The sequence below is a fragment of the Corylus avellana genome, chromosome ca1 (genome assembly GCF_901000735.1).
Source record: "Corylus avellana chromosome ca1, CavTom2PMs-1.0".
Lineage (NCBI taxonomy): Eukaryota > Viridiplantae > Streptophyta > Magnoliopsida > Fagales > Betulaceae > Corylus > Corylus avellana.
The window spans coordinates 19,979,116-20,006,235 of record NC_081541.1 but is presented as its reverse complement, the minus strand read 5'-3'; the positions used below and the strand labels follow the sequence as shown (position 1 = coordinate 20,006,235).

The 27,120-nt window shown below is 38.1% G+C and overlaps 3 protein-coding genes across 3 annotated transcripts; 2 read left to right on the top strand and 1 right to left on the bottom strand.

Annotated features, from left to right (window-relative positions):
* Positions 1–12,573: 12,573 nt before the first annotated feature.
* LOC132167101 (pentatricopeptide repeat-containing protein At4g19191, mitochondrial) lies at positions 12,574–15,406 on the top strand. The gene has a single exon (XM_059577998.1). It carries the CDS (start codon positions 12,628–12,630, stop codon positions 14,602–14,604), a length of 1,977 nt encoding a protein of 658 aa, XP_059433981.1. The 5' UTR covers positions 12,574–12,627; the 3' UTR covers positions 14,605–15,406.
* Positions 15,407–16,973: 1,567 nt separating this feature from the next.
* Positions 16,974–18,269, top strand: LOC132167148 (uncharacterized). Its single transcript, XM_059578052.1, has one exon. The coding sequence runs from the start codon at positions 16,974–16,976 to the stop codon at positions 18,267–18,269; it is 1,296 nt and encodes a 431-aa protein (XP_059434035.1).
* Positions 18,270–19,793: 1,524 nt separating this feature from the next.
* LOC132187446 (uncharacterized) lies at positions 19,794–27,070 on the bottom strand. The gene is made up of 6 exons (XM_059601764.1): positions 25,858–27,070; positions 23,555–23,610; positions 23,227–23,457; positions 20,868–21,159; positions 20,196–20,392; positions 19,794–20,082 (listed from the first exon to the last, which is right to left on the bottom strand). Exons 1-6 carry the CDS (start codon positions 26,941–26,943, stop codon positions 19,929–19,931), a joined length of 2,016 nt encoding a protein of 671 aa, XP_059457747.1. The 5' UTR covers positions 26,944–27,070; the 3' UTR covers positions 19,794–19,928.
* Between the last annotated feature and the right edge of the window lie 50 nt (positions 27,071–27,120).

The window sequence follows — 27,120 nt, the reverse complement described above, 5'->3', positions numbered from 1 at the left end:
TAATTCCTTATATTCTTTTGAAATTCTTCTTTTCAGCCTGAGCTTTTGAAAACATCTTTTCCTCATAGTTTTCTTGCCCTCTCTCATTTGTCTAACCATGAAATTTTCCTTGTCCATTATTACACAAATTACTATTTTAATATGTGGCACATGTGCCTACCTCACATCCTTATTGGCTTTTCTTTTTTTTTTTTTTCTTTAAAAAAAAACAAATAGAATTCATTAATCATAGAGAAACTTGCATGGCAAGTACACGTGGGAGAATACAAACAAGAAAGTTTGTTAACCAGAGTTGTTTAGCATGTAAAGATAAGGCAAATTTAGCAAGGTTATGAGCATCCTCATTAGCTTGTCGGGAGACGCGATCCATCCTCCATTCCAGAAGCTTGCCCAGTTGTTGTTTCGCGTCTTGCACCAATACCCCATAACCATCCCTCCAGGTTTCTTCTCTTTTAAAGACCTGAATAATTTCATGGGCATCCCCTTCCAACTAGATTTTCATCCAACCCATTTTTCGGCACAGCTCCACCGCTCTCCATGCTGCCCATGCTTCTGCTACCACAGGTTCCTGAATGAAAGGTATTGTATCACAGAAAACAACAAGCACCTGCCCCAAGTAGTCTCTGCCAATAATCCCTACTCCCATTTTCTTATTATTTAAGTTTAGGGCTGCATCCCAGTTGACCTTAATGACCCCCATGGATGGCATCTCCCAATGCTGTGGAGTCCTATTTATACTAGAGGCCCCTGAGTTTGTCCTTTGCACCTGCTTTACCTGAGCAAATTCTTCAAGTTGGGTGCGTGCTGTTTGGACTAACACCGCAGGGGATATCATACCCTTGCCGAAAATCACAGCATTTTCATTAGAGCCAGATTTGGGGAGCTACAGCTGCAAAAAACTTGCATCTCATCACCCTCCAACCTCTCCATGAGCCTGCTGAAAATGGGCAAGAAATCTCCTTCATCACAAACACATTTCTGCAATTTTTTTGAGCACTCCAAAAACACATCTTGCGCGGCTAGACAATTCTAAAGAACATGGCCAGTTGTTTCTTTTGCTTGCTCACAAATTGGACAAAGAAAATCCAAAGTAATGTGCTTCTATGCAAGTTCCCTTTAGTTGGAAGAATATTATAGCAAGCCTTCCATATGAACATCTGCACTGTCCTTGGTACATTTAAATTACACACCATCCTCCATAGCTCAGTTGAATTCCCCATTGCAGAACATGATCCCTTTTCCATTTCCAACAGAGTCTTCGCTAAATGGTAAGAACTTCGAACAGTAAAGTTCCCAATCTTGGTGCAAGGCCATTCCAACTTATCCTCCATCTGTGCAGGACAAATGACCATCCTACATATTTTTTCAGCTTCCTCACTCATGAAGATCTCGTGTACCAGCCTCACATCCCACAAACGTGTGTCAACATCAATCAATGCATTCACCTTTGCATTAGGGGGAAGAATACCAACCGGGGATTGGACAGTGTACAAAGATGGGGAAGGTATCCAAAGGTCTCCCCAAATCTTAATGGACTTACCATCACCAACTCTCCAAAGCAAACCAAACTCCAACAACTTCTTGGAATTCCATAAACCCTACCAGACATAAGAATGGTGATTTTCCCAAATTGGACTGTAGAAATGTCCCATTTGGATAATATTTAGCCTTCATAATTTAAGCTACCAAGGAATCCGATTGTTGGACAAGTCACTACCCTTGCTTTTCCAAAAGTGCCTTGTTGAAACATTCAATATCTCTAAATCCCAAACCTCCTCTTTCTCTAGTCATTCCCAATCTATCCCAACTCAACCAAGGGACTTGATTTAGGTTTTCTTTATGCCCCCACCAAAATCTCAACATCATAGAATTTAATCTTTTACATAGAGCCTTGGGTAGTTGAAAGATGTTCATAGTATATGTTGGGATTGCCTGAATAACAGCTTTGAGGAGAACTTCTTTTCCGGCTGGTGTCAAAAACTTCTCCTTCCAGCCGTTTATACGCTCCCAAACTCTCCCTTGTATCTTGTTAAAAGATCTCACTCAAGACCGACCAACTAAAGCTGGCAAACTTAGGTAAGTCTCATAACTCTGAGTCGATGGCACACCTGCTGCAGAAATAAGGCATTCACGAATACCCAAAGGATTATTTTTACTAAAAAATATGGAGGCTTTGTCCCTGTTAAGTCTTTGCCCGGATGCTTTCTCATAGCCTTCAAGGATCTCTTGCATCTTACACCATTCTCTCATATTAGCCTTACAGAACAGTAAGCTATCATTAGTAAAGAACAAATGGCTTAGATGCACCCCACTTCTTGTAATAGGCATTCCAGAGATTGCCTTATTTACCTCTGATATCCGTGGCATATGACTTAAGCCTTCTGCACACAATATAAATAAATATGGGGAGAGTGGATCACCTTGCCTCAGACCATTGGTAGGGGTTATGTTACCATGGGGTTGTCCATTGACCAAAATTCAAAATTGAGTACGAAACAGTCCCAACACATGTCATAATCAACTAGATCCATTTCGGGTCAAAACCCATTTTCATCATAATTTTCTCCAGAAACTCCCACTCCACCTAGTCATAGGCTTTGCTCATATCCAGCTTGAGTGCCATGTATCCCTCTTTTCCTTTCTTTCTTCCATTCATTGAATGAAGTGCTTCAAAGGTCACCAGTATGTTATCAATGATAAGACGACCTGGTACAAAAGCACTTTGGTAGGGAGATATTATAAGAGGCAAAATCTTTTTCAACCTATTAGCCAAAACTTTGGCAATTAATTATAAAAGACATTGCAAAGGCTAATAGGTCGAAATTTAGTTACAAGATAGGGTTTCATTTTCTTGGGGATAAGTGTAATGTAATTATGATTAATAGGGTCAAAAATACCATTATTCAAAAAATCTAGAATTTCCTGACAAACCTCATCGCCCACCGTTGTCCATGAATTTTGGAAAAAACATGCTGCATACCCATCCAGTCCAGGGGGTTTATGGGGTCCCATTTGACCTAGTGCTATCTCAACCTCCGAAGCCATGAATTCAGCCAGCAAAAGTTGGTTCATTTCAGCATGAACCCAATTGTCAAGTCCTGCTAAACAAACATCTGTGCCCACAAATCCACCTATTGTATAAAGCTTGTCATGGTACTGGATAAAAGCCTGCTAAATCTCTTGTGGCTGTGTCCATTCTCGCCCTTCTTCATCAACAATACACCTTATTCTGTTCGTTCTCCTTCTCTGAGTGGCCCAAGCGTGAAAGTAAGGGGTGTTATGGTCCCCTTTGGCATACCATGCTTGTTTTGCTCTTCATTTCCATGAGAGCTCCTTCTGGTCCAATATGCATGCAATGTCCTTTTTTAGCCCTTTAATGATCGTCTAGTTTAGTGGTCCTTCATGAAGCTGTAGAGATGTAAGCTACGCTGTTTTATTATGCAATTCCCTCTACACCATACTTCCTCCTACTCCAGTTGGACAGCAAGCCACGACAATATATCAATTTATTAGCCACCCCTTCCACCCTAGTAACTATCATGCCTCCATTCTGTCGGGCCTCTCTCAACAACTGGTGGTATTCCTCGTCCTTCAGCCATTTTGCCTCAAAATTGAAGCCATATTTTGGGGTTCTCCTTTCATCACTGGACCGATCGAAAGACACCATGACTGGCGCATGATCAAAGGACCTTGCATCCAGAATGTGCACGTCCACCTCTTGAAACATCCCACACCATTCGTGATTAGCAATGGCACAGTCTAATCTTTCTTTTGTAAAACCTCCATCCTCTTTGGTGTTAGACCAAGTGAATTTTGGGCCAATAAACCCAAGGTCACTAAGCTGGCATTCCTCCAAAGTGTCATGGAATTTCTCCATTTGACCCTCACGTCTTCCAGCATTTCCCCATTTCTTAGTTAAATCCACAATTTCATTGTAATCACCGACCAATAACCATGGTTCAGGAGCACATGATTTGAGGTACTTCAGGATTCTCCATGCTTCATCTCGTTTTGGTGCCTCCAGGTGGACATAAAACCTATGAACTTCATTCGAAACCATCCACCGTTGACTTGATCGTTGCATTAATATGACGCTGGGAAAAATTCTGTATAGACAGTGTACATTCATCATGCCAAAAAAGGGCAAGCCCCCCACTCCTTCCAACAGAATCAACAACAAATAAATTCTTAAAGCCAAATCGTACCCGTATCCACTCCATTTCATAGCTTGACCTTTTGGTTTCTATAAGAAACAAAAGGTCGAGTTTCTTTTCCTTTGCCAACAGGCAGAGGTCACGAATTGCCCGGGGGTTCCCAAGCCCCCGATAATTCCAGCTGATGAGAATCATGGCGTTTAGCAGGGCTACTCCACAGCCATCGCCAATCCCATGGTATTAGGGCCATGCTCCCCTACTTTTATATCTCCCATTCTCAGTCCGACTTCTTGGTTTTGGATGTTGTCTTTCAACCTTAAGACTGGATGATAAGTGCCAAATATTGCATGTTTGGACCCCCTTTATTTACATTAGTTAATCCTTTAGCTGTGTCGTTATTTAATATTTTGTGTTAGTTTTGTGTTTTTAGTGTTTTGTAGGTCATTAAAGAAAAACTACAGCTTTAAAGGGAAAAATGAAAAGTTTGGAAGAAAGCATACTTTGAGAAGACCTAGATGATGTGGTTATGTCTAACCAAATCCAAGAAAAAGGTTAAATCAGATTAAATTGGATAAAAGATCAGATTGGATAAGATTTCTGATCGGATTCAAATTCATATTCTGCATATGTCTCAGTATTTTGACCGTAACTTTCTTCTCAAATATCGGATTGAAGTGATTCAAACGGCATTGGAAAGCTAACTCAAAATAATATAATTTGTTATGAAATAGGATTTTCCTAATTCGGACGGTTTCTATGCCAAAATTGCCCCGTAATTAAAGGACACAAATCTGGACGAATCCTATTCCGATTTCAAACTTCTATTTTGACTGGGAGACAGACCTCCGAATTATCTAGGTTTACTTGGGCTTCTAGGACTTCCCTAAGCCTATAAATAGACTTCTTTGCATTCAAGAAAAGAGACACAATCCTAAAGAGCAAAATTCTACAGTTTTTCTCTTTTTAGTTTAGGTTTTATTTTTATGTGGAGCTAAATTTCCAACTAAGGTTGGGGATGAAGCCTCACAGATGAAGAACAACATCACGTTTATGTAAGTTTTTAATTATTCGATTTTATTGAGTTTTATATTTCAATTGAATTTGGATTCCTTTTGTGATTTGGTCAATGAATGGATACATGTGATGGTTTTGATTAATTCTTTGAAACATAGTAAAACATATCTATGATTTAATTTGTGAGAACTTCGGATTAATATTGATGAACATAAAGTATGTTGTTATGATTTGGTGAGTGTGAATTCTCAAACCTTAGTACCTTTATCCTTAGATTTACTTATTTTATTTAGTTTATGTTTATCCTTTAATTTTCAAAACTCAAAAATCAAAACCCTTTTGAAACTAGATTAGGATTTAATTAGTTTAGATATAAATTGCTCTTTCAAAAATACAATTCTCTGTGGGATCGACCTCGCACTTGCAATCCATTAAACTACAATTGATTCATGCACTTGCGAGTTAAATAAATTTGCACAACAAGTTTTTGGCGCCGTTGCCGGGGAATTGTTCAATTTTTGAAACCAATTTATTTCTAAATTAGTTTTATTCTTCTACTAGTTATAATTAGGATTTTATTTTTCTGCAATTTGTTTTATTTTATTCGTGTTACTAATAAAAAAAAAAAAAAATTTCTTGTTGTTTTTTGTTTTGTTTGGCTTGTTTTACAGTTCTACCGTAGCACCTTTCGCACATCAGTATGATCAAGCGCACTCATAGCAAAGGCAACAATTGCAGCAGTTCCGTAGATCTTTGCCAAAAATTTATTTTTGGTCCTTTTTGTGAGTTTTTAAATTTTAGTTTTATTTTATTTTTTGTTAGTTAGTCGTTTTATTTTTTTATTTTTTTTTAAAAAATGGTTAATGTTATATATGGGAAATCTGCATGCTAAAAAGTGAGGGGGAAGCATGAATTTTCATTGTAATGATTTTAATGCCTCTCCTAGTTATAGGACACCAGCTCCTACTAACTCCTCTCAAAATTTTTACCCACATGAGCCATGTTCATACTGCTCCAATCCTTATCATCATTATAGTGATTGTCCATCCTGGGGACAAGTTTCTAATTTTCCATATGAGCAAATGAACACTAGTTTCTCCAGTCCAGGGTTTGATTCAAATTCCAATTTTTATAACCCGGACTGGAGCAACCAATTTGATTTCTCAGGATCAGCTCAGACTACAGGAAATTATGCTCACCAATTTGATGAATTGCACCATTCAGAATATCCGCAGTTCGATCATCAAGCTCAACCTCCTGTTTATCAGTCTACCACTCAAATGCCACAACCTGCACCACAATCATCACTGGAATACATGATGAAAACATTAATAGAAAAAGTCAACCAGTCCAACTCCCAAGCTATGCAAGAGCTCAAGAATTCCAACTCCCAAGCTATACAAAAGCTAAAAGGTTTTACCACTCAAGCTATACAGGAGCTGAGGAACTCCAACATGGCTAATGGCAGAGACATACAAGAACTTAAGCAAGCCATGACCAAGATAGAAGGACATATCGGTCATCTAGTTGCTGACTTCAACAGAATAGAGGAAGAAGAGCTTCAAAGTCAGCTGATGGCTGAAAGGCACTACATGATTGATGAGGATGATTCCGAAAATTCTTATCATGAGCATGTCCAAGCCACCTCCAACTTTGAAAGAGAGGAAAGTGCTACAAGAAATTATCTTCCTAAAGATGAGGAAATTGTGGATAACAAAGAGGAGCACGCAGAGCAAGTTAAGCATGCTCAAGTCACCGCCACACTTGAGAGCGAGAAAATTGTTGATAACATTAAGGAGGAAGAAAAAGAAGAAGAAGTTGAGTACCCTGAGCAAGTTGAGCACCATGAGAACAATGAGCCACTAACAGATCCTGATCTAACCAGTGACATGGAAGTGAGTAGTAAAGCTCCTGCCGGCATCACTGTCCCTCTTAAGACATATCAAGAGCCCAAAGCTTCATCACCTGAATGTCTCAAAGAGCCATCTTATGTCAAGATACTCAAAGACTTGTGCACACAAGCACACAAATCTAGGAACCACTTTCCTAAGAAGATCCTTCGAAGTTTGAGATTCTACAAAAGATGGTGAAATATCCTTCCAGAGGGGTATAAAGTTTTGAAGAAGAAGGGGTGGAAGGGATTGGTTGGACATCCGCATGATAGGGGGAAGCGCTGTAAAGTTTTCTCCTATAGTTTATTTTCTGCACTTCACTCCAAAAAAAAATTTTCTTTCCTTTTTCATTACAAGTTTATTTTATTTTATTTTTGTTTCTAATAGCAATTAATCTTTTGATATTGTTTCTATGAGAAAAAATATTGCTGTTAGTTTTTGTTGACAGGTGTTTTGGTGTTTAAGTTTGGGGGAGGCCCTAGCCTTGTTCACACTCAGATTTCCTTACTTCCGGTAATGTATTTCTATACTAAACATTGAGGGCAATGTGTAATTGAAGTTTGGGGGTATGGAAAAACACTTTGTTTATTTATTTTTGTTCTTATTTGTTTATTTTTATTTGTCTTTTTTGTGTTAAAAAATTTGAAAAAAAAAAAAAAAATTGTGCTATGTTGTTGTCGAGTTTGAGTTAAACTGTAACTGTGATTTACATTTCATTAGCTTGCTTAAAGGGTTGAACAAATTATTATGTCATTAGGAGTCGGAGTCCCTTGACTTATTTTTGGGTAAAAGAGATTTCACTTGTTTTGAGATAAATTTTCATGAGCACATTAGCATGTTTTCTGTGAGGTATGATGTTTGAGCATAGGCTTGTTCTCTTTGAGATTTTTTTGGATGACCTATTGATGAATAACCATTGGCTTGCAAGATATAAAAAAATTAAAAAATAAAAAAGAAAAGAAATATCATGTTGAGTTTTTCACTGAGTAACCGAACCTCTTGTCTCATTAAGCATTGAGTGTTCGCGTCAAAAGGTGTGAAGTTCAGTGTTGATTTATGATATGGCTAATCTGACTTCGTAGCCTTTTTGACTTAAGTTAATAAGCCCTTAGGGATGTTCTACATCTAATGCCCTAAAGCCACCTGGCTTGGGAGTCATTGGCCTAACACTTGTTATAGGGGTCAATTAGAAAGCTTAAGGGAGTTAGACATTGTAGAGCCTAAAAAAATGCATATCTTGCCTTGGTTGTTTCATTTGTTAGGGATTCTTACAAATTGTATAGAACTTGTCTTGAGTTTAAGCTGAAAGCTTCATGATTGTATGCTAATAACACTTTACACGTTTCAGAAAATATGAGGTCTCAATTGTCCATTTATGAGTGATTTGATTTTAGATTTCCTTTTGACTGTTATGATGGTGTTTGTCTTTTTAAGTTTGTTCATGAATAAGAACCATGGTTTATGTGAAACTTCTTTGTTGTTAACAACATAGTGCACAATGTTTGTGGGTATCATTCCTGTTAAGCTCTCACGAGACTTCACTCGTCCACTAGGGATGCCTAGGGGTTTAAAAGGCTTGTTGCATATGCTAAATGCAATCGTCTCTCCCACGAAAGAGGATTTAGGTTTCTTACTTTCATTTTATTTTTCATTTTGTTTTGCTAAGGGACTAACAAAATGTAAGTTTGGGGGTGTTTGATAAGTGCCAAATATTGCATGTTTGGACCCCATTTATTTACATTAGTTAATCCTTTAGCTGTGTCGTTATTTAATATTTTGTGTTAGTTTTGTGTTTTTAGTGTTTTGTAGGTCATTAAAGAAAAACTACAGTTTTAAAGGGAAAAATGCAAAGTTTGGAAGAAAGCATACTTCGAGAAGACCTAGATGATGTGGTTATGTCTAACCAAATCCAAGAAAAAGGTTAATTCAGATTAAATTGGATAAAAGATCAGATTTGATAAGATTTCTGATCAGATTCAAATTCATATTCTGCATATGTCTCAGTAGTTTGACCGTACCTTTCTTCTCAAATATCGGATTGAAGTGATTCAAACGGCATTGGAAAGCTAACTCAAAATAATACAATTTGTTATGAAATAGTATTTTCCTAATTCGGACGGTTTCTATGCCAAAATCGCCCCGCAATTAAAGGACACAAATTTGGACGAATCCTATTCCGATTTCAGACTTCTATTTTGACTGGGAGACAGACCTCCGAATTATCTAGGTTTACTTGGGCTTCTAGGACTTTCCTAAGCCTATAAATAGACTTCTTTGCATTCAAGAAAAGAGACACAATCCTAGAGAGCAAAATTCTACAGTTTTTTTCTTTTTAGTTTAGGTTTTCTTTAGTTTAGGTTTTATTTTTATGTGGAGCTAAATTTCCAACTAAGGTTGGGAATGAAGCCTCACAGATGAAGAACAACATCACTTTTATGTAAGTTTTTATTTATTCGATTTTATTGAGTTTTATATTTCAATTGAATTTGGATTCCTTTTGTGATTTGGTCAATGAATGGATACATGGGATGGTTTTGATTAATTCTTTGAAGCATAGTAAAACATATCTATGATTTAATTTGTGAGAACTTCGGATTAATATTGATGAACATAAAGTATGTTGTTATGATTTGGTGAGTGTGAATTCTCAAACCTTAGTACCTTTATCCTTAGATTTACTTATTTTATTTAGTTTATGTTTATCCTTTAATTTTGAAAACTCAAAAATCAAAACCCTTTTGGAACTAGATTAGGATTTAATTAGTTTAGATATAAATTGCTCTTTCAAAAATACAATTCTCTGTGGGATCGACCTCGCACTTGCAATCCATTAAACTACAATTGATTCGTGCACTTGCAAGTTAAATAAATTTGCACAACACTGGACTAAGACTAGTTCTAGCCTTCCTCTTCCAATAACATGCACTTCCCCCCTGGTGAGGTACCGTCCCCAGTCTCTATAGCCATTAAGCCATCACTTTCTCTTTTCCTCTTAGGCCCAATATTGCCCATATTAGACACAAGCCCCGTTCCTGGTTTAGAGGGAATTACTTGCCCCTTACGAGCCAGCCCATCGTCAAGTGAGTAAATTCTTTTTTCTAGTGGGCCCTTTCCTTCTTGACCAGCCCGACCTTGCACCATTGGGCCCCTTTTTGTTCCACCAACCTTACCTCTCCACGAAGAGCCTTTGCCTTTAAAGGCACCATTTCTTCCTTCTCGCTCCTTCTTCGTGCCATAATACATCTTTTCAGGGATCCTATCTGTTCCCTGTCCGTTTGCTTTCCTTGTTTCACTACTTTCTTTCTTGAGCCCCATATTTTCTTTCCTATTTAAGACTGGCGCCATCTGCTCCTTTGGGATCGTTTCTGACTCACCATTAATTCTTTCCATATTTAAAGAGCTAAATCTCCTAGGGTTCCCAAATGAGCCACTACTAGCCATATTGGTCTCACGGTGGTGGGGCCGATGTTCATCTTCTCTTTCCGGCGACTGTCCCCACCCATCTCTGATGCCCAACCCTCTCCAATACCCCTGTAGAATCCGCCTCCTATTTTCTTACGTGATTCTTCAGCACGAAGCCATATTCCCCATAGTCTCTCCCCCTCCGCCATATTTACCTTCCTAGAAGGGTTTACTAGGCAGCCCTTCGGCCCATGGAGAATACGACTATAGTGAAAACATAATAGTGGGAGTTGTTCATATTTGAAAACCACCCACAAAGATTTCCCCCCAACAGCAAAGTTCTTCCTCATTCCAGAGGCCGAGTAAGATCCAGTGTAACCCGTAACCTTAGACTTCAACCCCAACCTACTCCTTCATTGACATACACAGAAGTGGCATATCATGGACTTGGATCCAGCAAGGTGAATGTGTAAAATCCATCTTTGATGGAGGGATTAGCCCATCAAATTCGTTTAACATCAGGATCTGTCTTTCAAAGGACCAAGGCGATTCACCATCACTTTCTCTTTTACAGGCCCATTAGAGAACTTGAAGATCCATAGATTGTCCTAGATTTCCTTGAAGCCAACACAACCATCTGCGCGCTAGATTCTTGATAGGATCACTTTGAAAGCCTCCTTGTTGACCTTTTTTTCAGCCCAAAATCTACCATCCAGACAATTCGCCCCAATTGCGCGAGTCTCCTCTATGCCATCCTCTGCGATGGGAATCCTCACCTATTCCCATGTAGTCAGAGGAGTACTGTCCCTCCTGTTATCACCTTCTCCTGTCATCGGTTGTTGAACTCCACGTCTGTGTCGCAGATGGAGAATGTCCCTCAACACTATTAGTCGCTCATAAGATTCAAAGAAACCCTAATGTTTATTAGCCAACCTCATTCTTTTTTTTAGCACTAGCACACATCCATATATTTCATTTCTTTGATTCTTCACGATATTGTTGATGTACGATTCTTAAAGGCAGAAATAATATAGAAAATGATAAAGCCTGGTTGTATTTTGTTTTTCAAAACAAAGTTCATGTATACAAAATTTCTAAAATTTTGTGGCGGCACTAAGGCTTACTGTTTTATGCAAAAGTGTGCTTTGGCTATTTTTAGAGTAAAAATAAATAAATCTAAAATTTTTTGCCAAACATGCTAGTTTTTATTTGACACCATTTCTTAAGTATTAAAAATACTTTTTAAACTTTTTAATGAAATCCCAAACAAGCCATTAATTGCTAGGAAAATGTGGAATTATCGCAGATGGTAAAATGTTGTCATAAGCACTTAATTGGGACCTATTTGGTGTAGTTGCCTAGGCTAGGAAACATCTCTCCTCCAGCAGCCTCTATCCCCAGCAAACCCGATTTAGGTGGGCCCAACCCATGGAAGTCCAACCGTCTTTGCTTTTATTCTTAACAACAAAGATTTAATGTTGAGCGTTAGACTGGGCTAGCCATATTCTCACGAGGCCCATATCCATCAAACCCCGCTTCCTCTTTAATCGATGTCTGCATTGTCTTCAACTTATCCGGCTCTAACTTTTTTTTACTTAAAACTTATCTCCAGTCCTCTAAAGATAGTTAAATCGATTAAGATCCTGTCTAATGAAACCAATGTCATTAGTTTAAATTTACTTTCCCCCTCTTGTGTAGATATGTAAAAAAAAAAAAAAAAAAGCATCTTCATGATTTCACCAGCTACGGGTGCGTTAAACGTAACGTGTTAAACGTAACGTATTTGAAGAACTTAATTTAAAATAGGAAAAAAATTTGTAATTTCTATAAGCAAATTAAAAAGTGCTTATTTGAAAAAACACAAATTTAAACTAAAATTACGATTTTGCATAACAAATATTTGATAAAAAAATATTTTTTAATATATTTTATTAAACGCTTTTACAATTTTAAAAATAGTAATTTTAAAATTATAAATTTTTAAAAACACAATTCTTAAAATCGTAATTTACTTATTTGTCTCCGGCCGACAATAGCGTATCCTTAATTTCTTGCTCACCTCCTCTTTTTCCGGATCCTGCCCCTTCCCTAACAGCACCGCCGGTCCGCCGCAAAAGGATTTGCCTCTCAAATAATTTCTCTAACGGCCTCCAAAACAATGATAAATGATTAAAAATTCTCAACTCCGCAAAAGGATTTGCCTCTCAACTCCACGTCTGGATTGGTTTTCGAATTTCTCAACTATTGGTCAATGGAATTTCAGCATAAGAGAAGCTGTAAACCATGGTTATTCCCACAAAGCCCTCACTCTCTTCCGCAAAGTAAAGCAAAATGGCATCGAACCAAACAATCTGACATTCTCCCCTGTAGCAAAAGCATGTGCCAAGATATCCAATCTCAAATACTCCCAAATCATTCACACCCATGTCGTCAAATCTCCATTTTGGTCTCATATCTTTGTGCAAACAGCAATTGTTGACATGTATGTCAAATGCAATCAGTTGGATGATGCACACAGGTTGTTTGTGAGGATGCCCGTGAGAGATGTAGCTTCTTGGAATGCAATACTTCTTGGGTTTGCTCGATCGTGTTTTCTTGATAGAGTTTCATGTCTTTTGCATGAGATGAGGTTTGCGGGGATTCAGCCTGATTCAGTTACAGTTATGGGGCTAACTCAAGCGGTTTTGCATACTAAGAGTTTGAAATTGGTAAAATCGCTTCATTCATTTGGAATTCAAATTGGCATAGATGCTGATGTTTCGGTTGCTAACACTTGGATTGCTGCATATGCCAAATGTGGTGACTTGGGGTTGGCGGAGTTGGTATTTAATGAGATCAACATAAGTGTGAAGACGGTTGTCTCATGGAATTCCATAATCGCAGGGTATGCAAATTTTAAAAATTTCTTTGATTCTGTTAATTCTTACAAATGCATGTTGTATAACGGATTTAGACCTGATTTAAGCACCATTATTAGTATACTTTCATCATGTGTGCAATCAGAGGCATTATTTCAAGGTATGCTGATTCATTCTCATGGAATCCAATTGGGTTGTGATTTAGATATAGCTGCGGTCAATACCCTTGTGTCTATGTACTCTAAGTGTGGAGATGTAGATTCTGCAAGATTTTTGTTTGACAGCATGTCTGAAAGAACTTGTGTTTCTTGGACTGCTATGATTAGTGGGTATGCTGAAAAAGGGGATATGAATGAGGCGTTGGCCTTGTTTAATGCCATGGAAGCAGCTGGTGATAAACCTGATTTGGTCACTGTGCTTTCTTTGATCTCAGGTTGTGGCCAAATAGGTGCACTTGAGCTTGGGAAATGGATTGATGACCATTCCATTTCAAATGGATTAAAAGATAATCTAATAGTTTGCAATGCATTCATCGACATGTATGCAAAATGTGGAAGTATAAATGATGCTCGAGAGCTCTTTTATGCCATTCCTGAGAGAAGTGTTGTCTCTTGGACAACTATGATTGCAGGTTGTGCTTTAAATGGAGAATTTACAGAAGCTCTGTACCATTTCTATCTGATGTTGGAGTTGGGACTGAAGCCAAACCACATAACATTTCTTGCTGTTCTTCAAGCTTGTACTCACGGAGGTTTACTTGAGAAAGGATGGGAGTGCTTTGCTATGATGACTAGAGAATATGATATAAGTCCTGGATTAGACCATTATTCCTGTATGGCAGATCTTCTTGGACGCACAGGAAGGCTAAAAGAAGCATTGGAGTTTGTCCAAAACATGCCTATCAAGCCTGATGCAGGCATATGGGGTGCATTGCTTAGTGCTTGCAAGGTTCACCGTAACATAGAGATTGGTGAATATGCTTCATGCCAACTCTTTGAATTGGAACCCCAGGTGGCAGTTCCATACGTGGAGATGGCTAACATGTATGCATCAGTAGGAAGGTGGGATGGGGTTGCAGCAATAAGAACAAAAATGAAGTCTTACAAAGTGAGAAAATTTCCTGGACAAAGCCTCATTCAAGTGAATGGGACAACTCATATATTTACAGTTGAGCATAGAGATCATCCTGAAGCCAGGCTTATATATGAAATGTTGGATGCTTTAAGTTTGCATTTGAAGAAAGGATGCTTGCAACATGCAGATGGAGCTGAACATGATTTGTGATCATGGAGTGGTGCTTTTGGCTTGGTCAGTCGTTGTAGGAAAGATCCTCAACATAGATGACCTGAGGAAGCGCCAAGTCATAGTGATTGATTAGCGCTATATGTGTAAGAGGAGTGGGTAGTCTATGGATCATCTTTTTTCCATTGTGAGATTGCTATGACCTCATGGAGTGCTTTCTTCAACCGAGTTGGGTTAGCTTGGGTTATGCCAAGACGAGTGGTAGACCTTTTCACTTGTTGGAAAGGAATGTGAGGCAGTCTTCAAAGTGTAGCAGTGTGGAAAGTGGTTCTTTAGAGATAAAGAAATAATTCCTACATGAGGGAACGTCATTTCTGCAGCTTGGGATTCTATTTTTGAAGGTTCACTTGCTTACACTCTTACCAAAAAATTGAAATCTACGAAAGTAGCTCTTAAGACATGGAATAGTCTACATTTTGGGAATATCCAGCAGAGGATCACCTCTCTTACTAGTCAACTTGATGCAATCCAACAGTCCAATATCTCCATCAATTCCTACAATGAAGAAATTTTTCTAAAAAAAGAATTGGATGAACTATTCATATTAGTAGAATCTCTTTGGAGGAATAAATCAAGAGAAACTTGGCTCACATGTAAAGACTTAAATACCAAATTCTTTCATGCCTCCACAGATCAAGAGAAGAAGAAATACAATTGATTATCTTAAATTACAGTCTAGGGCTTGGATCTCTGATAGGCCAGCTATTGGAAGCTATTTTTCTAATCATTTTACCTTATTATTCTCCTCTTCCGAGCCTGTTATTTCTGATGATCTCTTCAACTTGTTTGAGAACTTTATTTCTTTTGAAGATAACCATTATTTGTGCTCTATTCCATCAGAACAAGAAATTTTTAATGCATTATCCAGTATTGGGTCTACCAAAGCTCCTAGTCCAGATAGTTTTACAGCTCTTTTCTATAAGAAATACTGGAGTATTGTTAAAGATGTGGTCATTAAGAGTGTTTTGGATTTCTTTATGAATAATCATCTCTTAAAGGAACAGAACCACACCTTTATTGCTTTGGTCCCCAAACAGTTGGGTTCTATCACGGTCAATTATTTTTGACCAATCAATCTTTGCAACATTATTTACAAGATCATCTCCAAAATTCTTGCTAATAGGCTTAAGGGTCTTCTTCATCATTTTATTTCACCTTATCAATCAGCTTTTGTCCCTTCCAGGAGTATTCAAGACAATTCTATTTTAACTCATGAACTTCTTCATTCTCTCGAATCAAAAAAAGGAAGAGGTGGACTTATGGCCATCAAGATTGATATGGAAAAGGCTTTTGATAGGATGAAATGGAATTTTTTATTCGCCATCTTGAGTAAACTTGGGTTTCATCCTATCTGGATAAACTGGATTCGGATATGTATTACCACACCGTCATTCTCAATTCTCATAAATGGTAGTCCATTTGGGTTGTTCACTCCAGCTAAAGGTCTACGCCAAGGAGATCCTTTATCTCCATTCTTATTCATCCTAGGTACTGAGGTCATCAAGGCTCCTAAATAAAGAAGAATCCCTTGGTCTTATTAAGGGAATCAGCATTGCTCGAAATTGTTCCTCGATCACTCATCTTTTATTTTTTGATGATCTTATTATTTTTGCAAAGGCTACCTCTTCCGAAGCTAATACAATAAAATCATGTTTGGATCCTTATTGTGAATGGTCAGGACAGGCGATTAACTCATCAAAATCTTCTATCCTTTTCAGTAAAAATACCATAGCTTCAACTGTGAACAACATTAAAGGAAGTCTCCCATACAGCCCACCTCCTCGGCGTCATTTTATCTGGGTCTTCCTTTCATCATTGGTAAATCAAAAAATAAGTCTTCCGACCAATATTGGACAAGGTCATGGGAAAATGGATGGATGGAGAGCTAAAACTTTCTCTCATGCTAGAAGGATGGTTCTCATTAAAGCCACAACATCTTCTATTCCATTATACTCAATAAGCACGTTCCTTCTTATGAATTCCATCTGTAAAGCTCTTGACAAATTATTCGAGGATTTTTAGTGGGGTTTTCCTAAAGGCAAATCCAGAAACCTATCTCTCAAATCTTGGGGATCAATGTGTATTCCTCGCAACCAAGGTAGGCTGGGGTTCCGAAAAATGTCCTCAATGAACTTAGCCTTAGTGGCAAAGCTTGGTTGGAAAACGCTTACTAATGCTGATAATATCTGGGTCTATCATCTTCGAGAGAAGTATATTAGGTATAGAGATTTCCTAACCACTTCTTCTCCTTCAAATATCTCTTGTTATGGAAAGGAATTCAAAAAAGCAAACCTTTGATTATTTCTGGAGCATGCTTACAAGTCTCCATAAATTCTCACTATCCAATCTGGATGACTCCCTGGATTCCCACAATTCCATTATTTAAGCCTTCTCCAAGATCTCCGAATAATTGTCATCAACCTTCATTGCTTATCTCTGACTTATTTCACCATGAGACTTTGAAATGGAACACTGTTATGCTTCAAGCTTTATTTGAGAAAGATTCTGTAAGGGAAATTTCAAAAATTCATGTTTCTAAAGATCCCAATATAAAATATATTTGGACTCCCTCTTGTTCAGGGCGCTGCTCCACTAGCTCAGCCTATCTTTCTGCTATCAGTTCGAGATATTCCACAAATGCTATTCTAGCCTCTTCAAATTTTTGGAAGTCCATTTGGAAGCTCAATCTTAATGATAGGCTCCGGCTTTTCTTATGGAAAATAGCTTGGAACATCCTTCCAACAAAAGAACGGCTTAATTCTATTTTTCCATCTAATCTTGAAGCTTGCCCTCTATGCAAAGTATTAGAAGATTCTCTCCAACATTTATTCTTCAATTGCAGCTTTGCCCGTATCATTTGGCGTAGCTCATCTTGGCCTCTTGACTCAACGGCTCTTAATTTCTCTAATATGAGGGATTGGATAAATCTTATCCTCTACCCTGGGGCTATGCTTGGTATTCCAATAGAAGATCATCATCGATTTCAAATCTTTGCTTCGGTAGCATGTGATATATTATGGTCTTCTCGTAACAAAGCCTATCACGATGGCACCACTTTCGATGATCTACAAGTTTCTAGGAATGTTAATAAATTAACACTTGAGCATTTTGAAGCTTGGCATAAATCTAGTATATCACTAGTGGAAAAATGGATTCCTCCTCCGCCAGGTTGGTTTAAGATCAATTATGACACTGCTATTCAGGATTCATTTTCAGTGCAAGCTGCGGTTTGTTGTAATAATTCAGGTAACATTATAAGAATGACTTCTCAGATTAGCTCTAAATGTTTGCCCAACATTGGTGAAGCTATGGCTGTTCTTCTTGCTGTGCCTCTGGCTTCTTCTTCCAACATCAAAAAGTTTATCCTGGAGGGAGATTCTTTAGTTGTCATTTTAGCTCTACTCAATCCTAATTTCTCTCAAGATTGGCGTATCTCTCCCATTATATTAAAGACGCTTGACTCTATCCCTGCTTCTTCTTCTTGGAGAGCTCGAAAAGTTAATAGAAGTGCAAACTTTTGTGCCCACTCAGTGACACATTGGGCCGCAACCAGATTTTCATCTGGCAGCATTCCCATTACTCCTCCTACTCCCTCTATTAGGATTGTTAGTGGAAAGGATCCTTCTTCTTTGGTTTTGGTTTGTTAATTTTAGGCTTGTTTAGTTTCTTAGTTGTTTCTGTTTGCTTTGTTCCTTTTTGTTGTTCAATGTACTTAAAAAAAAAAAAAAAAAACCAAGAAGGTTCCCTTGTCCTTTTAACTTTCATATGAGGAGTCTATTATTGTGGTGATTAGTTGGCAGTACTTGCAGATTTGGCGAGGGAGAATAATTTGGTGTTTTTCTGAGCTTTATTTTAAGCACTGCAAAAACCACAGTCTGAGAGACAGAGAGAGCTTTTTCCTTCTTTATCGTTTACCTTGAAGCTTCATTGCTTGTGTCCCACTAGGAACCACCCCGAATTAGAATTTTAAGAGAGGGGGAAATTTTTTTTTTTTTTTAAAAAAAAATCATATAAAAAACTTAAAATTCAAAAGAAAATTTCAAATTTTATGACATTTTTAAAAATTTGGGTAGTCCAGAACCCCCCAAGCTTGGGGTGGTTCACCATTGCCTCACACTAACACTAGATACATTAAGCTAACGGCAAACATTGATGTTAAGCCCAGGCTTAAGGCCCCACGGCGCCAAGTTTGGCTCCTAGCCCTTCTAGGGGGACAAGATCACCGGTTCGCTCCACATGACCATCCAAACCATGGTACGACTTTGTTTGGCCTCCCCTCGATATAGTGGGTTTGACATAGTGAGGCGAAACCATACTTGCTCTCATTCTTGTCATTTTATAGTGGATGTGTGTTGATATAAACCTTAGGTAGAACTCGATCATTGTTAAAAAATGACTTGCAAGGGGAGGGTGTCCGAAAACTTATATACATAGTTAAAATTGTACTTAGGCTACATGAGACACATAGGATCGTAACATACTACTACACTCTACAATCGACGTTCACCACAACCCACTCTATTGACACTTACCCAATGATAGTTCTTTCTATTTTAGTGACTATACTCACCTATCTAATTTAGTGGCTTAACACTACGCCCATATATAGTATCAAGATATTTTAATTTAGCTTATAGATCTCACTATCTACGACTCGACTACAAAATTGCAACTCATTCGATCTCATACTCGATGTAGTGGGCCTAGTAGCTAATTCCGGTACTAAATAATACAAGTATAAGATATAACCCACCCTTGAAAACCAGTTTGTAAGAAGAGGTGCCCAAAAACTTATAAATACATGATTAAAATTACACTTAAACCGTGTTAAACAATTAAGATTTTAATAAGTATTGGCAATGGTAGGAGCAGGCCGGCGATGACAATGGTGGCATGAGGAGCATAGGCACGAGCTTAACAACAATGTTTGATGTTAGCTTTAAAGCCTGTTTGGGTGTGCATTTGAAAAACAAAAGTATTCGTTTTGCAAAAACACGCTTTTTTATTTAAAAGCTCTATTTCTCAAACACAATCTCAAACATGCTCTTTAGTGTATCTAGGCTTATACGGCGGTAAGAATTTAGCCTTTAGATAATTAGATTTATTGGAATTTAATTGGGAGGCAAGTCGCTGCCAATATTTGGAATTATGGAACCAGTCCCTAGTTAATGATCAAAGATATCAAAATTTAATATATATATTAGATACAGTCTCTCTCTCTCTCTCTCGCTAATTCAGGAACCTATCACATGGCACCAAATATTTCTTTTTATAGTGTTGAAATAATGGCCAAGAGGGGTGGGTAGTCAAGAGTTTAGGGACCAATTGTAGTCCTGATACACAATATTTATAGGGCCCCCATCGGCCAAAAGATGTGTTAAGAGACCTGCTTTGGTTGCATCCAAGTAATTGAGGATCCACTTTAGAATTTCTTTATCATTTCCAAAATCCACATTTAACCTGCAAGGAAAATACAGAACAATGGCAAAGTTGTAAAATAAGTGGCATTTGTGGCCTTGTTTAACAATATGTCTATACAATGGAAAAAAGGTTGAGCACTTTTTATGACTCACCACTTAATTATTCGGGTGAGATATACAGTCCTCTTCTCCAAGTCCACCTCCATCCCACCACCCTGGAAAAACTCTCTCGCAGCACATCTTAATTCAGCTTCAATTCCTTGGGGTGAGAAGAACCTCACTGTTGGGCTTGACCTTGTCCCGTTACACACCCCAAAGTGAATCAATGGATTTACTTTAGCAAGAGAAAGCTGGCATAATTGATAAATATGGTTAACACTTTATCCCACCATCTCTAATCAGAAATCAAGAAACTAATAAAAGCTACGCGAGAGAGGAAATATGGTAGCCAAAAGATTTAGGACTCATTTGCTAATGCTTTTTAGAAGGTGTTTTTTGTTTTTTGTTGTGATGTGACATAAAGGTGAAAATAGTTTTGAGTATTTTGTGTGTCGGGTTGTTTGTTAATGCTCTTGATTTTTTGCTAAACAGCAAAAAACAGTTCTAAAAAGCATTAGCAAACGGGCCCTCAAAGTTTCTTGTTTAGAACATTTATTCTATAACTAATCAAATATTAAGGGAAACTATTCAAATTTTCAAAATTGAAAATAGAATTCAGAACACTCGACCATACTAAAATATGAAAGGGCTATACCTTGTTGATTCAAGGGGAGTTGTTTTGTATATGTTTCAGTTTCAGTAATGACTTAAGTGAAAATTGTTTACCTCCAAACGCTTGTCTCCAGAGCTCAAGGACTTGACCAAGGAGTAAGGGGGTCTCCTGTTGTTTCTGAGGATCCCATGGTTAATTGTATTAAGGGAATAGGGATACCCTCCAACGACATATTGGAAATCCGAAAAGAAGAATCTCCTATCGATTACACTCTCTGGGCACCCTATTCTGATTACAGCATGGATGACCATGGCATTGTATAAGTTCAAAAAGAAGGCTAGCTTCTCATTTTCAGAGAGAGCTAGGAGATCTACCCGATGAAGTTCTTGAGCCAAGTTTACATACCTGCAGTTGAGAGATTGAAAAACTATTCTTAGAGAACCTAATTTTATTTGAATTGTACGAAACTCATAAAAATAATTTTTATGACGGGAAACCCCCCAAGGCAGGACCAATTCGTGTACCCATCCCTAAAGGGCAAACCCCGGATCTGTGCAACTTATAAAATAAACAACTTAATAAGTACTTTGAAAGGATTACATGGGAGCTTGGCAGCTTGCACAATCTAAGCCAACGCCTTCAAAGAATAAAGTGCTATGATAGCAATCTATATATCATAGGTAGCTATTGTGCTATAAAGTAGGTGTCCTGCTTTCTCAAATATGAACCAATTATCTGCCCCTAGTTCTGGTAAAGCACTAAAGCCTAAAGAGCACCATGTTGTTCCGTCAGCTTGGGTGCAGGCATTAATTTAAAGTTGAACAAGAGCAAATCCTTTCAATCAATTTTCACTTTTCATATCCATGTTGGAACTAGTCCTACCCCGTATCCCATTAATCCAAATTTAACACATTAAGTTATTAGGATTGCATGCATAGCATAGCATAACCATGATCAAAATCACATTTAGGAGTTGGATATTTCGATAGCCAAACTATTTTGTTTAATTTACATAAACCATTTTTTTGTCATTTGAAATCTTGAAAGAGATGTTATGGGCACATATAGGGATCGGCCTAGGGGTGAGTATACCCTAGCCAAATCCTATGATGATGCACACAAATAAGAACATGAGTTTTAATTACCAATTTCACTATAGATAGCATAAAACATATTTTTAATGAAAATAATTTTTAAAAATCTGATTTGGAGACATGAAATTCGGCCAAGGCAAAAACTTGCACGGCCAAAAATTTCATGTAAAATCCGATCTACTCACATAGATACAGCTATTGGGCTTAATCAGACAAAATTTTAACAGTGAAGTATAAGTGGAAACTAATGGTGAAAAACATTGGCAGTCCTGTCTGACCAAAATAACTGGGTTAAGCAAAGCTAAAGTCATTGCAGCCACAGGTGAAGCAGATAAGAGCAGGAAAGAATTTTTATCTACAAGGGATATTTATATGGCTGGGAGAGAATGATTCTCCAAGAGTTTCCAAGGCTGGAGGGTCATGAAAGGGATACATATGCTGCTACCACTGTCCATCCTAGTACCATGCCTATTTAGGGACTATGGGCGCAATGGTATCGCAAACATGCTAACATTTTAAATATTTTCATGTGGTTATGCTTTCATACCCCAATGAAATGAAGAGAGAATAAGTTTTAGTTTAGTGTTATAATTTCCATCTTGAAATTTTGTCCAACCTTATTTTGTGTAAGAATATTAATTAAATAATTAAATTCACAATTTTCTACCAATTTAAACTTTTATAATAACTGGTGATTTAATATGGTATTATTAGAGGAGAGACCTTAAGTTCGAACTATGCTGCCTCTATTATTCACCCCTCATTTAAGTTAAAGATTCCATGTTTTGGACCTCACATGTTGAGAGAGAGTTTAAGCCCACATGTGAGGAAGAGTGTGAGAATTTTAATTAATTAAATTCACTATTTCCTATAAACTTATACTTTTGGGATGATTAGTTAGTTAACAGATTGTACTACATAGATTGACTGGTGTTTGTATGTGAATTGTATACAAGAATTTTTTGCATGATTCAGGAATCTCCCATTTTGTACTTATCCATTTGATTTCCAACAAGTAGTTGTATTGGCTTATATATCAGTCATCTTGGTCATTTCTGCAGCTCATTTGCATATAATGGCGCAAAGTATGCCCAAAAGATAGGGCATAACTTGTTGAAGAGCCCGATACAGCACAGCCACCAACTGGTTAAGAAAATAATTTTTCCTCTCCATTTTGGTGGTAGGTGATTTATGGAAGGGTGACACCTAGGGAAACATAAGTAACAACAGGCTTCAAACTTCTAAGAAAGGGAATATTTTCCTAATTTGAAACTTGAAATTGATAATAGAAGGTGATCACTCCATAACTTCCGAGTACCAAAGAACAAAATGGAATTGTAGATGGAATAGATTAAATTCATGGGAATATCAAGCGTACCTCCGAAATTCCTCACTTTTGCTGATGCCCACATAATCAACGTGGTGCCTGTCATCAGAGGCATAGGACTCCAGTATGGCAGACATTATCTTGGTCATCCTTTGGCCAATCATAGCCGCAGGCTTGGGCTCACTGTCGTTCATAGATCCTCGAAAATTGAAGCACTTTGGAATAAAGGGTTCATGTTCAAGGAAACGATAAAAATGGTTCCCATCTTCAAAATCATTTTCCCTACACAAATATGTAACCAATAATGAAACTTGAGTAGGACAGGAAAGGTATAGTATTAAGTACTCAGTTTCACTCAGTGCAGAAGAAATGTTCTTACCCAAAAACGTGATTGATGAAATGCCTCCTGGCCAGCTGTCTTCCAATGTCAACAGCCTACATTTGTTGTCATATATAATTCATTGTTACATCCATGAAGGAGAGAAACTTAGGTATGATCCAAACAGTTTTTCTTTTTTCTTTAGAAAAATGATTGACATGGCAAGCGCATTAATCGAAGATGCAGACTGCAGAGTTCAAAAGAAAATACGCAAAGAAAAAAAAAGTTATGAATATTGCACATTCGACCATTAGGGCAATGTCACAAAATGGGAAACACTTACTGAATTTGCTCTGTACTCAAACAAAGTCAAGAATACTTGCCAAAAAGGAAAAAAAAAAAAATCAAGTCAAGAATGTTGCACATTCCACCATTATATGTGTGGCTGCAGCTTTCGTTAGTCCCAGTAGTCCCGTGTTCAGTAGAATGCTTCGAATTTAATTCATTATGTTGTATTAATAACCCCTCATCTTAGCATTTTACAAAAATTATAAAGTAAAATGTAAAGCATTAAATAAAAGAAGCTAGAAACTTTTTACAGACGAAATATGAAGATTATTTGCTGTGAGATAGGACGATTAGAAGCATCATGATTTCTAATCATTACAGACCTCTCTCTCTTCGTATGAAGTAGGAAAAATGGACCTATACAATTAGAAAAAGATAAATTAAAGTAGAAAACATAGAATCACTCAAGAAAACCTACTAATCACTAATTTTAAATAAAAAATGAAAAAAAAATTTGATTAATTTCAACAATTTTTGGCCATCACTCATCAGGGTATAACTCGAGCATATCCCGCGTATTGGATTGTCAACAAAAAGAGCATAACTTTCAAAATACAGCAAAGACAAATTCAGAATCGCTAAGAAACCAAAAAAAAAAAAAAAAAACTTTAATTTATTGCGACATATGTTCCTTATTCCTGTTTCAAACGAAATTTGGTACAATTGGGGGCCACAGAAAGCGCAGAAATTAGGCCCTTCAAAACTGTCGATTACTTTTCTTTTCCGCGGGATGCGTGTGGAAGGAGCCAACATTTAAGAGTGTCCGGGACCCATCCAACATCGATTGTTAGCCTTTCAGCCTTTCCAACCGTGAAGGAATCATTCTAACTCGTTCGGTTGACATGGTGAAAAAGGAGGCAATCACTCCGGTAACGTGGTTCATATTATTATTATTATTAATTCCTAGAGAATTCAAAATTACCCCTTCCAGATTCCAAGTTCAAAATAAGGAGCCTCAGCCCTCAGGCAATTAATCCTAGACAGGTGGGACCCGGTGACAGACTCATTACTATAACACCCACTAAATTTTTCCCATTTCATCATTTTAGGTAGTATATCAATTCATCATCATAATAAGAGATTGGCCTCATAATTTCATATTCTGTTTATAATTGCACATTATCAGGATTGGCAACTAATAATCACCTCCAACGCTCATTCAAAATCTACTATTAATGCTACATATTATTTTCTTGTCCCACAATGCTAGCATTCCCGTCTCAACCGATCATTAGATTAGTATTTAAAAATTAGTTAAGACGGCCAAATCAGCATTATGAAATAGTTGTTGAATAAAAGTGTAATATGTAAAATCACTAAAACTAAACTACTAAACTAGAATCAGACCAAACAATTAAACTAGAATAATTTTACTATTCACGCTTATGTCACACCGGTTAACATGACATATTTTAAGTGGTTTATTACCACACCAAACATTTAAAACACTTCATATCAACCAATCTGATATGAGCATAATAAATAAATATGAAGAGTTGGATTACTCTTAAACTATATGAGAAGGTCCATCTGCCAACCTCTTACAATTCAAGCAAGTTATTAAAAAAATATAATATAAAAATATTTTTTTTTTTAAGAAAAAAATCATCCCAAATTAAAGATATTGATAAAAGGATTGCTGGCAGCGCCAAAGATGTCATTGCAATTAAAAATAATATTATTGCCTCTTATGTACTCCCAATGAATTAATTTAAGTTAATCACTTGTCTCCTTTCAGTAAACGAGGAGGTTGTTATCTACGGTTATTACCGCCCCGCAGGTTGGTCATCATTAATGTCGCCCAAACTTTCTTGGTCTCCGATAAAGGAAAAGGGTATAATCGTCATCCAACCTCTCCTCCCTAGCTTAACAAAGATTATCTATTCAATAGCTAAATGAGCTTGGTCAGCGACTGGGGACTTCAGCAAGAAAAAGTCAAACAAACTCTCACGCGCTTAATCATCGTGGATAGAGAAGAGAAATCAACGGTTGGAGTGCGAGTGTATCTAACGTACCTTCCTGCGGCCGCAGTCCAAGTGGTGAATCAGCACCTCCACCGTCTCGCTCCCGGAGAAGCAGTTTTTCACCATCTTCATCTTCATCAGACGATCCTGAATGGGCAATTTCTGACGCAAAACCCTGACGATCCCGAGCATCTCGTCCGTCCATTCCTCCTCGGTGTCGTCAAATCCATAAACAGGCGGTGCAGGCGCATCGTCGGGACATTTGCTCCCTAGCATTTCCTTCAATCTCCGGTCAAATCCGCCGCTGTTCCTCAGAGAGTTCAACGCCACCAGGCCCCCAAACAGCTTCTCGTTGAAAAATACTTGCGGTACGGACGAGCTCCCAGTCCTCTCGAATAGCTCCTTCTCTCTCTGAGGGTACACGTCGACGTTAATTTCAACGTATTTCAATCCCTTCTCGCGGAAGAACTTCCGGACCGCCGTGCAATCCCTGCAATTCGACCGAGAGAAGAAGCTGATTCGGCCTTTGAGTTCGACGTTGTTCTTGAGCTTCACGATCACCTTCATCCCCGAGAGATCGAACTCGGTCACGCCGGCCGATTTCGCCGTTGTCTTCGAAGCGTCTGCGTAGTTGTTCTCCTTGAGAGAAGACAGTCGCTTCACGATCGCCGCCGAGAAGCTGCCGCTCCTCTCGCGGATGAACTTCCGGATCGCCGGCATGTCCACAGACAGCGACGGCGACCGCTGGAGCGAGACGTCGCCGTTTGAGGAGGAAAGGCCTGGGGGCGCCTCGGGCCTCGGGAGCTGGAGGTGAGGTTGGAGACTCGCTGCGTCGTCGCTCATTTTGTTCGAACCGAGCGAGTCGTGGCTGGACTTGTCCGTCATCGACGACGACGTTTCGCTGATGTCATCGCGAAATTCTTCGTCTTCCTCCTCCTCTTCTTGGGGCTTTGGTATTTCCTTCTCCTCGCCCTGGATCTCTATCTTGAAGAAATCATCCTCTCTTTGAAGATTCTGATTCGAAATGGAATGATTTCCGTCACCGCATGTTTCGGAATCATTTAATTCCTCAACCTCTCTCGGATTCTCTTTCGATTCTCTGTTTTCGGATTGGTTTCCGTTTGATGACTCCTCCATTTGTCTTTCTCTTTCTTGAACAAGTGAAAAACGAAAAAAAATAAATAAAAAAAGAAAATCCAAGGAAGAAAGGCGAAGAAAGCAAGGGAGTGAGAGAGAACGATGAAATCGGAGTGGGTTTTATGGAGGAAAATGAGAGGCTTAATGGAGCGGAGCGTAGTGGAATTTGTACTAATT